At 40.5% G+C, this 14,463-nt stretch overlaps 1 protein-coding gene across 1 annotated transcript; it reads right to left on the bottom strand.

Annotated features, from left to right (window-relative positions):
- Window positions 1-1,585: 1,585 nt before the first annotated feature.
- On the bottom strand, window positions 1,586-4,414 carry LOC122678779 (olfactory receptor 10AD1-like). Its single transcript, XM_043879079.1, has 2 exons — window positions 4,340-4,414; window positions 1,586-2,590 (listed from the first exon to the last, which is right to left on the bottom strand). The coding sequence occupies exons 1-2, from the start codon at window positions 4,412-4,414 to the stop codon at window positions 1,586-1,588; spliced, it is 1,080 nt and encodes a 359-aa protein (XP_043735014.1).
- Window positions 4,415-14,463: the final 10,049 nt, after the last annotated feature.

Here is a 14,463-nt window from a genome sequence, read left to right as displayed (position 1 = left end):
TGGGTAAGAGCAATTACCACCCACAGGTCGCCTAAATATCTCCCTACTGCAGCTCTTAAAAACTCTCCAGCCGCTTGTTTCAGCAGAGTTGAATTCGATCTCCCTGTTGCAGTAGTCTTAAATAAAGTCTTTCTTGCTTGCTTCACTTTGCCCTGGTGTAGTTTTTCTTTGATGATGTAAATGTTTAGGTACTGTGCTTGTTGTTTCTTCTTGATTACAGTAGTGTCTCATTTCTTCCTTGTTATCTGAGAAGTGCTTCTTACATATTCTCGCATCTACAGACTCACCAGTTTGGACTCAAAAGAGTAGAGCTTTGTGGAGTGAAGCTACTATGTTAGGTCACTGTAGAGGGTAGTAGGTGATATGCAGGATGTGGAAAGTGTTGTATATCTATCTGAGAGCATCCCAACTGAGGTGCATTCATATTAATGGAAGTAGCACAAGAAAACAAAGCACAGGCCTGTATCATTTTCTTTCCTACCTATTATGAAAGGAGCATGAGAAAGATGCAGTCTTCAAAGAAAGAGAACAGCTGAGAATATAATGCACCTTCAAGGTATGTTGGATTAAGTTAAGGAGAGACACTAGATGAGGCTAGAAAGATTGGGATCACAAATAGAAAGTCTTCTGAAATGGTGGAAGTAGTGTTGGAGTGATGTTCCTTAAAATACAGGGAGTGAAATGTTTCCATTGAAGATGAGGAGGTAAGATGGAATAGGACTGAACTGGAATTAAATGATAGATGGCTACCAAAAAGGAAGGCAGTAGAGAGAGGGGAGTTAACTAGGGGCATGGGTACCAAGGAAGAAACTGGTAGTCTGAGAAGCTTTATGTATTACTTGGATCTAACGGAAAATATCAAATAGTCATGCATTTAAGGAAACTGGAGGACTTAGAAGAAGGCATGTGACACCTGGCATCTCCTCTTGCCCTTTCCCAACACGGAGAAGCACAACATACACCAAATGCAGTGTTGATAATTTAATGCCACCACGAATTCCCCCTCATGGGCTAGTGGAGGCAAACAAGATGAAGTTTAGGCTGCTGATCCCTAATTTTTCTTTTTCTTCTTTTCTCTAGCTGACTTTTCTTAATGTCTAACACTGCTCCCCGATTCCTTTTTTTCTTACTTCTTCCTCTACTGCTCCTCATATAGGAGCAGAATGGATGAGGGCAGATTCAGGAAGAGAGAGTGGAGTGTGAGAAAGAAAAACAGATTAAATTGAAAGAAGAAGTTTACTCCTAAATGTCTAGGCAGAACTCAGTCTGGGAAGAGCACATAAAAGTGCTATGCAAAGAAAATGAAATAGAATTAAGTGTACTTATGTATTTATAGATCCTGTTGTGAAAACTTAAAAGAAAATTACTCAGCAGGAAGGTCTCCAAGTCTCCTGAAGAAGGTCTAAGAGAATACAGTGCTTAAAGGTACATCAGACAGATGAGCATTAGATATCAATAGGATCTTCCAGGCCTGATGCTGGTGCAAAGGAACCTATGAATGCTCTTTCCTGGAATCTCTCAGCACTGGTGTGTTACCCAGCTCTCAGGGCTGGAGGAGGAAGCTGCCCTTCCAGGCATCTTCCCACTAGACTGATTCTGCCTGGGAAAGATTGCTCCTCCCAAGGGCCCTCGCCATTGCCCCCTTCATTTCTTTGTTTCGGAAACTGTAGATGATGGGGTTGCACATGGGGGTGATGATGGTGTATAGGAGGGAGAAAGGCTTGTCTTTGTTGGGACCGTGTGTGGTACGGGGGTTCATGTAAGAGAACATGGCTGAGGTATAGAGAAAAATGACCACAGTCAGATGGGAGGCACAAGTAGAGAAAGTCTTGCTCCGACCAGAGGAGGAGTTCCTGCCCAGGATGGAGGCCAGGATTCGGGCATAGGAGATGATGATGAGCACCATGGGGCTGAGCAGCACCACAATGGCATCAGCAAAGATGACTCTCAGGCTAAACTGGGGGTCTCCACAGGAGAGAGCAATCACTATGGGGGCCTCACAGAAGAAGTTTTCTATGTGGTTGTCTCTGCAGAAGGGATTCCGGAATGACATATACTCAAGCATGACGCCATTGATCAGCCCAAAGGACCAGGCAGTACTCACCAGGCTCACACAGACCTGCCGGCTCATGATGTGGGCATAGCTAAGTGGGTGGCAGATGGCAGCATAACGGTCATAGGCCATGAAAGCCAAGAGGATGCACTCAGTCACACCCACGCAGAAAACCAAGTACATCTGGGTCATGCAAGAGACAAAGGTGAGGGTGTGATTCTTTATCACTAAGTGGACCAGCATCTGCGGGATGGTGGTGGTGATGAAGCAGACATCCAGGAAGGACAGGTGGCCAAGGAAGAAGTACATGGGGCTGTTGAGCCTGGGGTCTGTCCAGGTGATGAAGATGATGAGGCCGTTCATGGCCATGGCCAGGCTGTAGAGGGCTAGGAAGAGGGCAAAGAGCAATGCCCGAGTGGATGGGGAGCTCTGCTCAAAGCCCACGAGGATAAACTCAGTCACGGTGCTGCCATTCCTTAGGTCCACTGGCTTGGATCTGCTTGAGGACAAAGGACAGGAAAAGCACAAGAGAGACAGCTGTAGAGTAATGCAAGGTACTCACTTGATCCCAGAAACACAGCTATAATAGCACAAGATGGGTGAGTGGTGATAAATGTTTTGAAACCTAAGTAAACATAATATAATTGGCACTGCATGGGGCAGTGAGAATACCATGGTCACCATAGGCTGCATCCATGGAATCATAACATTAAAAATAAGGAAGTGGTGGCTATATTTTATTCTAGTTTAATCAGGCTGAAGTCAAGTAAAGTATCTGCTGCAGGATTCTAAGTGTTGAAAGATTAGTCTTTAGTCAAAATGCATTCAGAGGTGAAAAAACAAGATAGATTTCCAGAACCCATGCCAAACAGAGGAGTGGAGTATTTCAGAGGAAGGGATGTTAGTTCATAGAAGATTATATCAAGGATGCACTTGACAGACACTTGAAGATGTATTTTTCTAAAAAAAAAAAAAAGCTCAAGTATGGTGGTTTAGTCACTAAGTTGTGTCCGACTCTTGCAATCCCGTGGACTGTAGCCTGTCAGTCTCCTCTGTCCATGGGATTCTCCAGGCAAGAATACTGGAGTGGGTTGCCATTTTCTTTTCCAGGGGATCTTCCTGACCCAGGAATTGAAGCCGAGTCTCCTGCATTGCAGGCAGATAGTTTACCAACTGAGCTACTTATTTAAAATAACAATGAATCGGTTGAATTTTTAGAGAAAATTGTTGTTGTTTAGTCACTAAGTGGTGTCTGACTCTTTGCAACCCTGTGAACTGCAACACACCAGGCTTCCCTGTCCTTCACTATCTCCCAGAGTTTGCTCAAACTCATGTCCACCGAGTTGGTGATGCCATCCAACCATCTCATTCTCTGTTGCCCCTTTCACCTCCTGTCCTCAATCTTTCCCATCACCAGGGTCTTGGGTCTCCTGCATTGCAGGCAGATTCCTTACCATCTGAGCCACCAGGGAAGCCCCTTTAGAGAAAATAAAAGCATGCTAACCCTTAGGATTATCTCTTAGGTGAAAATGATTAGCATAACTTGAAACATCATGCTCAGCTTGTCCCAGTCATCCTACTTCTTTCCAGTCTCAGGCTCCTGGTGTTTGCTGCTGCTGCATTAACGACCCATGTCGTGCATGCTGGAGATGGGCCTGGTTGTTAGCTCTTGCATGCTACTATCAGTTTTCCTTCTTCAGTAGGAATTTAGCACTATACATAATTGGGTGGAAAGGATCCAACCATCCTGTGAGAACAGGGGAGTTCTGAGTAGGGCACAAATTCAATATTTCTGAATAGACCTTCAGACAACTTCAATCTATCCCTTTACTAATAGCAGTAAATCTTGTCCTTTTTCTATCATCAGAGAACAAGCATTCAGAATTTGCATGCTATATTCTCACTGTAATGTTTAGGAAGTCATTATGTTCACATTAAATCTTTCCTACTTTTTAATCGTGTTTTGGAGTTAGGGTCTATCAGATAGATCCCTTCTACTTTCAGATGATTATAGACACTGTATTCCTTCTTAACATTTAGTTCTTCATTTTCTCTTCTTCTACTTCCTTTTCTACACACTCTCAATTTCCCCCCCCCCTGTGTGTCTTTCACTCAGTTTTTCCACTTACTTCTACTTCTCTCTCTTTTCTTTTCCTTCTTCCTTTCTCATCTCTGGTGGTGGGTATCTGTCATTGAGCTGCCTCTGGTTGAATTCCCCTCTGCTCTCCATGTCTTTAAATCTCGTATGTTGCCTATCTTAATTTTAGAAGATATATATGACATTACTGCCAATTTTTTTAGCTTTGCATTCCCTGTAGCTGTTTCCTGACAGGTATAGGCAGTGTTTGGGTAGTAGGCCATTCCCATCATATCTGTTTTGGAATGATACCCTAGAACTTGAACCTAGAAATTTTCATATTGAGGGCCTAGAAATGTCAAGGAGGGGCAGAGTGAACTATTTAATCCAAGAGTGGCTTTGAATCCTGGGCCCCTGTGGACTTGTTGAAGCTGAGATCAGAGTCTGGGCAGGAGAAGTAAGTGAGCTACATTTCAGACAGGTGAACTTGACTAAGAAGAAACTGAAGTTCAATTTATGGAATTACTCTGATCTACAGGAGCACAGATGTTTATTTGTGGCTTGTTTGTTAGAGAGAATATTCTGTGATACCTAGTGCCTTGTTAACTACCATCAGGGGTTAACCAGTTAAATATCTGTGTAAGTAAATGGGACAATATCTTGAAAATCACATCCTACCTCATTCTGTTGCTTGACTGATAATGATGTTTGTCTCTGAATCACTGTGGCAAATAACAGAGAAACTCATGGTGTTTGAAGAACTTGTCCAGGGAGGATGGTCTGACCTGGTGAGCCACTCTGGAAGAGAAGTTTTGTGTGATGACCTTGTTAGTTCTCTGTCATCTATACCATGGTGATGAATGTTTACTTAAATATTAAATAATAAGTTGTGTGTACTGCACTTTATAGAATAGGTATTCAATCTTACATGTCACATATTCCATTTGTTAATAACCTTATTTTGCCCCCACCTTTGTTATAGAGTATATTTTTAACTTCTTCAGGATTTTAAACTTTGTTTCAGTGCTAACTAATTGAATTGTAGCACCATGATTTGAAAATCACAATGCTGTCTTATCTGTTAGCTGAAAAAATATCAGCAAGAATATAAGAAAACATTTATTCTCCTAGAGCTTCAGATAAGCTAACATTATTCTGTAATATAAAACATGTCCTTGCAAATATTATTTCTGACAAAGATTCTTCTAAGACTGGGCATTAGAAATTGTTGCCATGTGCTATAAAGCTAATTTCAAAGCCCTAAAATGTAATTCTTATTGGTGGTCTTAATTATGGCCATGGTGTTATTTAAGTTGATACCTCTGTTTTCTGAAAGGTCTACATACTCATGACATTTGTTAGTCATGGGATTTTCTTCTGCCAAGTGCTTAGAGATAAATAACCCATGACTCCTTGGGTTTCTTATTTAAAGAACTGAGAGTCTGTAATTTCATTTAAATTAACAATATTTTATAAAGTTGTTCACAAATATCATAACATTTGACTCTCTGATTTATTATTATATTTTAAGAATACAATTTAATCTCATTGAAGAACCTCTGTTATTTTGGACACTGTAGCTAAAACACAGCTTGTTAAGGAGAAAAGAGTAGAAAATGAATTTTCAGTTGTGGTCTACTTTGACCTCAGATTTGATTTTGTTAACTCACAGTTTTGATCCATTTTAGAACTGTCCTGCAAGCAAAGCTCCAAGAGCGTTTCAACAGAGCAATGATTTGCATTGGAGGAGCAGCCACATCAAAGCAGAAGTGGGACTGTCTTGATATACCACGCCTCTGGTTAAAGACTAAATGAGGCAAGAGAACACAGTGTCAGATACTGTTAGGGGTGTGTAGGGTGGGGAATAACTGCCCCCGTGTTCCTGATGTTTCCTTCCATGGGAACGGAACTGAAGTAGCACCGCACTCCTGACCCTTCCCTTCACCTTCATTCACACCATCTCCTGGGAGGTTGAGTAGCTTACTTGATTCGTGATTTTAGAAGGAAAGCTGAGCACATGTGTCTGTCTTTCCTCTAGCCTCCCCTTGGGAATGAGTGGCTTTTCTCAGGGAAGGCTTACGCTTGTTTGGGGGAGGCTCTGATGGTGTACTGTGCTGCCATTTATAGGGAAAAATGTCTAACTCTGTGCTTCTGCATTAGGAAGTCCAATTGCTAAAATTTCTACTTTGTTATAAAGAAAATTGGGATTTTACCCTCCATTTGCAGACTCATTTCTCAGTTGATTCAGAAATGATGGGAAAGAGTAGTGTTATTTCCTGGACCTCCTCAAGTCCCAATAGATTATTACTGTAATATTATCACATATACGGAAATAAAATTACAAAGAAGTGTGATAAAGCTTTGGCCCAAACAAAAGATCCTGAGAGAGAAGAATTCTGCTGATACACATATACTGAATTCCAAAAAAAACCAGTGCTGGTGAGTTAAGTCTATATTCCTTGACCACAGGAGCACAGTGAAGAAAGTGTGCTCCTATAGACTAGACTGATGGGAAAATGTCTCATTGTAAAATAAGACTCTGATTCCTGTCATATCTCCTGAAGAGGACTAGGACACTTTTGAATAATTCAACATTTTTAGCCACAATGTAACTGTTGCCTTCCTAGCATACTATGACCTAGGAAGAGAAAATATAATATAGCATTGTATTGCTTATTTATTCTGTGGAGTATGTTTGTTTTAGGGATGAGTTTGGCTCACTTAAGTTGTAAAGAGGGACTCACCAGCCTTATTTAAAAGCATGTAAACTCTTCTCTTAGAATGAACTTCAGACTCTATGAGGCTCCTTTAAAGAAAATGTGCCTCTAGCAATTTTAATCCTACACAGCTTGAAATATGGTTCCTCTTTTGTATACTATAATTTAATACTTTTTGGATTAAATACATCATTTCGTGACCTCAAAGCAAAAATGCATCATTTTTACAGGTGAAGAATCTTTATGGTAGATACATTTACCCTAGGGTTCATGGACTGCTAGATAGATATGTTTTATAGTGTCTGTGCATGTCTGAAATGTTGTAGGAAAAGTTGCATGTGTAAGAGCCTTTTTTCTTGGTGAGTTCACAGTTCAGTCAACTTCTAAAAGGTAGCTGAAACTCACAACAGTTGAAAAAACTTGTGTTAGAGATTTGAAGTCATTAAATTCCCATAGGCTTCTCTTCTTTAAACTGAACATGAAAGTACTCTTTTATCTCACAGAATTGTTTGTTTCCTCAAAAGTGTCTCCTATGATGAACTTATGGTTGCTGGGGGAAAGGATGAGGGGGGAGGACAATTAGGTAGTTTGGGACTGACATGTACACCCTGCTCTATTTAAAATGGATAACCAACAAGGGTATACTGTATAGCACATGGGACTCTGCTCAATGTTACATGACAGCCTGGATGGGAAGGGAATTTGGGAGAGAATGGATACACGTACATGTGTTGCTGAGTCCCTTCACTGCTCACCTAAAACTATCATAACATTGTTAATTGGCCATACTCCAATATAAAATTTTAAGAAGTATCTCCTATGGAGAGTGATTGAGCGATGGTTAAGCACCCAGTTCCAGTACCAATGAACTTTTGAGATATATTATAGATATCCCCAAGATATCTCAAAGAATTCAAGGCAAGTAGTTTATTACCAGCTGGGGCTTTGGCTCCCAACCCTTGTGTGGGAGATATCCTAGCTCTCATGTTTGTGGTGGACCACATGTTAAGCTTTTATTTGTTTTCCCGAGTCACTCTGTAGCCTAAGGCCTAAAATAGTAATACTGCCTGAGAAGCCTCCTTGTTGATTTTCTCCAGACCTATACTCCAATATTTCCGTCACAAATAAAAGAGAATACACTGACATAAGAACACAGACAACTGAGTTGGGATGGGGAAGAGACTGCAATAAGTAACTAAATAGCTTATTAATGATGTAGGTTCAGAAAATGACATTCTGAATCACCAGGGAGGCAGTGCCTCTGGCCATAGGAGTAACCAGACCTTACCCAGAGAAAATACTAATTTTTTTTAATTGGGAGTGGAATCGGGAGGAGGTGGTGAAATAAAAACAACAACAACACTAAAATGGAGCTTCAAGGCACTTAAGAAGGTCCATCCTGGGGAATATTGCTATGGTGGGCAGTGGTTTTCAATTTCTTTCAAGGTTAGGAAAATCAGAAATGGTACCTAAAGGAACTTACTGTCCCACAAGGTCACTTAAGCAGTGATACGACTTTGGGCTTCCTTGGTGGCTCAAATGGTAAAGAATCTGCCCACAATGCAGGAGACCCAGGTTTGATTCCTGGGTCAGGAAAATTATCTGGAGAAGGGAATGGCTATGTACTCTATGGCTACCCACTCCAGTATTCTTGCCTGGAGAATTCCATGGACAGAGGAGCCTGGCAGGCTACAGTCCATGGGGTCACAAAGAGTAGGACATGACTGAGTGACTAACACTTTTGCTTTTCACTTTCATTAAATTCTGATAGAGTACACAGTATAGTTGATGGCAGTAATATTTTACAAGTTAAATATTATATAATATGAGGTGATTAAGAGCTCTAATAGGGCTTCAATAAAATACTGGGGGCTCTGAAGAGTAATGAAATAATAAAATACTTGGGAAAAATGTGTACAAGAAGAAAAAATATCAGATGTAAGAAAAATATTTGCTAATGACTGACATATTAAAAAATGTTCTTGGAAAAAGGCATCTTTGTAAAAGAAAAAATGGTCACTAAGTGAGAACCTAAGTTAAGCCCAAAATATTCCAGATTACGTACAAAGTTGAAATTATACCTAAACTTTGAGAAGACTTAAAGGCAGAAAGTAGCCATAAAAAGATGTTCTTATAGTAAACTGAATTATTAGGGAATCTGTCATTATTGTTATATAAAGGACAGATAGATGAAAAGCACTTTCTGTTCAATCTTTATTAGGGAAGATAAAAATTTCTGCTCAAATTTGACAATGTATGAATAGGGTGGGGGTACCAAATTCCATAATGGCCAATACATAATAATTTTGAAATCAATTATATACAATGAAAAATGTGAACTCATTGGGGTTTGTTTGAGGATTGAGTGAAAATTTCCTTTGCATTTCAAGGCTGAGAGCTAAAAGCCAGCCCTTAAGATTTATGAGACTTGTATTCCATCTTCCATCTCTGAAAATTCTCCTAATCAAATAAGATTAGGTGAAAGGCAGCCTTTAGGAAGAAGGCAAAGGCATCTACCCCCCTGATTCCAGCTCAGAGAATGTGTAGTTCACCCTAAAGTGGCCAATCAATTTCTCTTTGTTAACTAAGAATGAGAGAACATATACCTTTTTACTAAATAGTAAAACTAACATAAATTAGAAATCAGACTTAAAAAAGAAAAATAGGGCCATTTATCATTCAAAAACATGATGAAAAATCATGATGACAGACATGATGACAAGTCAGAAATCCATGAGGGATGAGCCCTGAGTTAGCCCTCTTAAGAAAGAAGGACAACTGAGATCTATATCGAATATTAGTGAGACTGCTCTTCATCCACAACTAGAGATCATAAAGAATGCACAATTGTTGCGTTGTTTGGAAGATTTTTACTGCCCATCTGTATAGGGAGAGAACCAAATAGTTGTACCCAGTTGGGTAGTATCTCATAGCAGGGATGTCAGAAGGAGAGGAAATTATAGCGGATCTGTTTACTGGGAGCAAAATGGAGAGAAACTAGAAAAACCTTGTAAGAGTAGAGCCCCTGTATTGCAGGCCCCTCTGACCCTTCATCCTATTGCACAGACCCTGTGATTTGGTAAGGGCCAGGCCTTTACCAAATCCTTAAATGGTCAGAAAAGAGTAATAGTTTTTCTTGCTGGTTCCACATATCATTCATAATGCCTTGGAATTATGGCATTTTAAAAGATTTTAACATGTGAGATGTAATTCTGGAACCCCATGATTTTCACTAACACATCTATGTGAACTTTGAGGAAATTACGGATAAAATTGGCAGACCATAGGAAATAAAATTTTGCCATGTATTACCTAACAAAGTTGTGTAGACAAAAGCATATGGATCCATGTCTGGAAAGGTATTTTGGGGACATATGTAGTTAGATGGCTTTTACAGAAGGACCATTAATCATTAGTGTGAGTCCCTGGAGGCCTCTGCTGCCATCTCAGTTACAACTCAGCAGGCATGCCAGGGTATTAGAAAATACTTCAGAAGTGTTTCAATAGGCCTACCTGCTTACCCCCCTCTTTTCTATTTTAAGTTTCTTCCCATTTCTCTTTTCTTAGCAAGATGGACACTTTGCTCTTCATAGGGCCTTGCCAATAATTGGCTTGCAACAGAGATTCATCCATTTGTGTAAATTGTAGAAATGTTCTAAATTCTCTTGTCGCTCTCAGTCTTCTGCTTTCTTTTTGCTTCATCCTCCTCCTTGCTACTGAGTCCACTTCAATTTATCTATATCTTTCTGAAACAGGATCTCTGAAGTACCTGAATCCTTTGATGATGGCCTGGCCTCGACCGGTGTTATAAATATGCCATGGCTGGGCGTTTCAGATGCCTGTGATGACTTAGATCCCCGCGACATCCAAAAGGTAAATGTAAATCACCACCTTTCCCAGAAGACCCTTTCTGTTGATCAGCACTAATGGGAGACACCATAAATAATGGAAATGCTGAAAATAACCTCAATTTTTCATTTTATAGCCGAGGTTTTAACTCCATATTGTACCTCCTTCCATCTCTTGAGACTTGATCTCCTTCTATCATCCCTATTCATCCTCCAGCTGAGTCCTAAAGTGAATTTACTATTCTATTAGGAGCCATAATGGAGACTAGACTTCTTTCTCCTCTCCCTTCTCACAGTTACTTTCAATATAGAGACTTAGACAAAGAGTAAAACAACTAGGTAACCAAGGAAACAAGACAGGAAATGAGATGCAAAAGTATCCATAATGATCTTGCTCTGAATATTCAAGTTCTTTGTATATGTCTAAAGGCAAATGAATATGAAACTGAGAGGAGAACTTAGTAATCAAGGAGAATTATTGAACATCAGTGGATTGGATAACTTCAGCTATTCCATGGCATTGGTTAAACTGAGCTATTTTGCAATTTAAAATGCATGAAAAAATTTCAATGATTCTAAAAATCTTAGAAAAAAGAATAAAGAGAGAGAAAAAGTGAGGGGAATGAGAGACAGAGAGATGGAATGAGAGACAGAGAGACAGAAAGAGACAGAGAACAGAGATGTGTACCTATAGGATTAAAGAAAAAGGCTGAAACCCAGGGAGATTCCTGGACTAAGAAATAAATGATTTTAAGAGGTGAACAGTTATATATTTTGAGAATAAAAAACCATGCCTGGAACCTGGTCTCATCACTTTAGAGGGAAACAGTAAGTCAGGTGGCAAAGTACAGAGACTTTGAAGGCAGGCATACCTGAAATTCAACCTTAGCACTGTCACTTACTGTTGTGTGGAGTTGGCTAGTTGATTCTCAAGTTTTTTTCTCCTATAAAATGAAAATTAACTAATAATATATAATTAGTGGCCAGCACAGATTGAACAAATAAGTAAACATTAGTAGTGAGCTCTGTTTTCTCTCCCTGTCCCTGTGATTTCACTTCCCGTGTAAAAGGAATACTGTAAACACTTGTCTAGCATCCTAGGAGGTAGCCAAACTGGCCCTGCAGAAACCTGGAGAGAGGACAGGATCTCGTCCACGCTTTATGATCCATCCTAATGGTTCTTCCCTGGTAGGAGGGCCTTATCATCTAACTCAGTTTTTTTCCTCTGATATATTTAAGTCCTACTTCTCTTCATCTGGCTCGCAGAAGTACTGCAAAAATAAGGACCGCGACTCTGTATTACAGCCTCTAAAAGAGGGTCATCCTTGAGTCACTTCTAAGTCTCTCTCTCTAGGGAATAAGACAGAAAAATGCCAGATAAATAGAAAATACTAACACGCATAAACATAAAGAGTAAGGCTGAGAGACATAAATGCATGAGTATAAGTAATCTTAAAGACAGAGGAGATCCCACCCTCACCAAAAAAATAATAAAGAAAAGTGTTAAAGCCAAAGAGAGAGTTAGAGAGACTAAATTGGAGATAGGAAAAGAGTGTGAATATGTGATAAGATGATTTATATGTTCAAATGTGATGAATGCCCAGGCTTTTAGGGGAGGAATACAGAGAAGCACATCAACATACACAGACACTAAGAACCAACCCTGCCCTATACAGGGAGTGTGTTGCACACCCACACACAGAAGAGAATAAGAAAAACCAAACGTGGGAAAGAGAGTGAGAGGCTAACTAGGCAGGTTGCGCATGTTTACATGATGATGTGGAATCAGAACTAAATAAATAGCCAGGTACTTGGAGTTTGCCCTGTCTAGGGCATGAGGGATTGACCTTCTGGATTATATCCCTCTCTGCAACAGTGGAATCAGGCCTTTGCCAATCAGACTGACCCCATCTGACATATCCAAGCCATTTGCCTCTCAGCAGAGCAAGGAGGGCAGGTGGTCAGTTTCTGAGAGCCTGATAGAAACTTGAAGGAGAGAGCCAGAGAACAGTCTAGCTGCAGAGTGGTGGAAAAGTAGAAACAGAGTTAAGACATCAGAAGTGGAGAGACATGGGTCAGGGTGGAGGTTAACGGAGTCAAGATCTGTGACACGGTCACTGTGTGCAGAATCTGGGTTTAACACGGGTGGTCACTGAGGGAGTCAGAGCTGTTTGTCTTTGATGAATAAACAGAGTCAGGGTCAGCTTTCACTGAAGAAGTGAGCAGATTTACTGACCTTCTCCCTTGACTTTGGCACACCCTGGTGATGACATTGGCTCTGCTGATCAGGCCCAGAGGAGGGATCCACAGGCAAAGAGTGAGGATCTAGTGAGTTCTGCTGCAAACCAGCTTCTTATTTATAGGGTAGGGAGTATGGGCTCCTTGGACACACACACACACACACATTTACAAACATATACACAAACACACAGAGGTAGGCATGAGCTTCAACCTGGTTACTATTGGGAGTCAAGTGTAATAAGGCCAACTATCTTATCTTGAAGTCTTACCATTTTAACTGGATCCCTGGGGGTACCACCATACCAGTCCATTCCAAGGCTCCCTTGTGAGGCTATGTTCATGGGAAGTGGCCTGGAAGGTCTAGAATAGTCTCAGATTTTCCCTGGAAATTTGTGTACCATTTGCTAGATGAGTTGATATTTAAGAGGGCCTGGGAAGTATCATTATCCATGTGTCCTCAGCTTCAAATCTGGGAACCTTTTAACTTTTGACCACTTATTTCCCAATTTTATTTTGAATTATTTTCTAGTTAGAATTTCTGATGGCTTAGGTTCATGTGCTCCCAATTCAATTTTTTCACATCATTATACTATGCTTAACACAATAACTATTGGTTGACTACCTATATGAATACTTTATTAAATGCTGCTGACAGGGTGGTAAACAGGTAGTTAAAAGCTCTCCCTGCGAAGAAAAAAAAAAAAAAAAGCTCTCCCTGATGGAGCTTTTAACTACCTGATAACATTCTAACCAGGCTCCCCTTGTGGCTCAGCTGGTAAAGAATCCGCCTGTAATGCAGGAGACCTGGGTTCAATCCCTGGGTTGGAAAGATCACCTGGAGAAGGGAAAGGCTACCCACTCCAGTGTTCTGGCCTGGAGAATTCCATGGACTGTATAGTCCATGGTGGTGCAAAGAGTCAGACACGACGGAGTGACTTTCACTTTCTTTCAACATTCTAACCTCCATCCTCTACCTCTTCATTGTTGTTGCTGTTTAGTTGCTAAGTTGTGTCCAACTCTTTTGTGACCCCATGTAGCCCACCAGGCTCCTCTGTCCATGGGATTTCCCAGGCAACAATACTGGAGTGGGTTGATGTTTGCTTCTCCACCTCTTCATTATCATAATTCCATTATTCAAATCTGTAATAACCTTCTTTCCTCTGGTTCATCCACTGTTCTTCCAAAATGCTTCCTGTTACTTAATTAGATTCTGCAAAATTCAAGAAACTTCAGTAATTCTCTCACTCCACAGTTCTTCTGTCTATTCTTCCACTGCTTGGATTCTTGGAAAGTTGAAGTTTATGCTGCTTGTGTCCTGACTCATTCTAAATGTGTGGGATATTCTCCACCAACCCCCACACTGGCCCCACCCTATAACATATACCTCCACCACCATCTCCAAGTCTGGGTCTTACAAAATCTAATATAACTGGGGCATTTTTGTAACATGAGTGAGTTTGGGCGGGAGCACAGTTTTTAAGGCACCAAGCTAAATTTCAGGAAAGTGACCTCTGCAGTCAAGATTTT

Source organism: Cervus elaphus, chromosome 3 (assembly GCF_910594005.1).
Source record: "Cervus elaphus chromosome 3, mCerEla1.1, whole genome shotgun sequence".
NCBI lineage: Eukaryota > Metazoa > Chordata > Mammalia > Artiodactyla > Cervidae > Cervus > Cervus elaphus.
The sequence above is the reverse complement of the archived record's forward strand: the minus strand, read 5'-3'. Positions and strand labels throughout refer to the sequence as shown.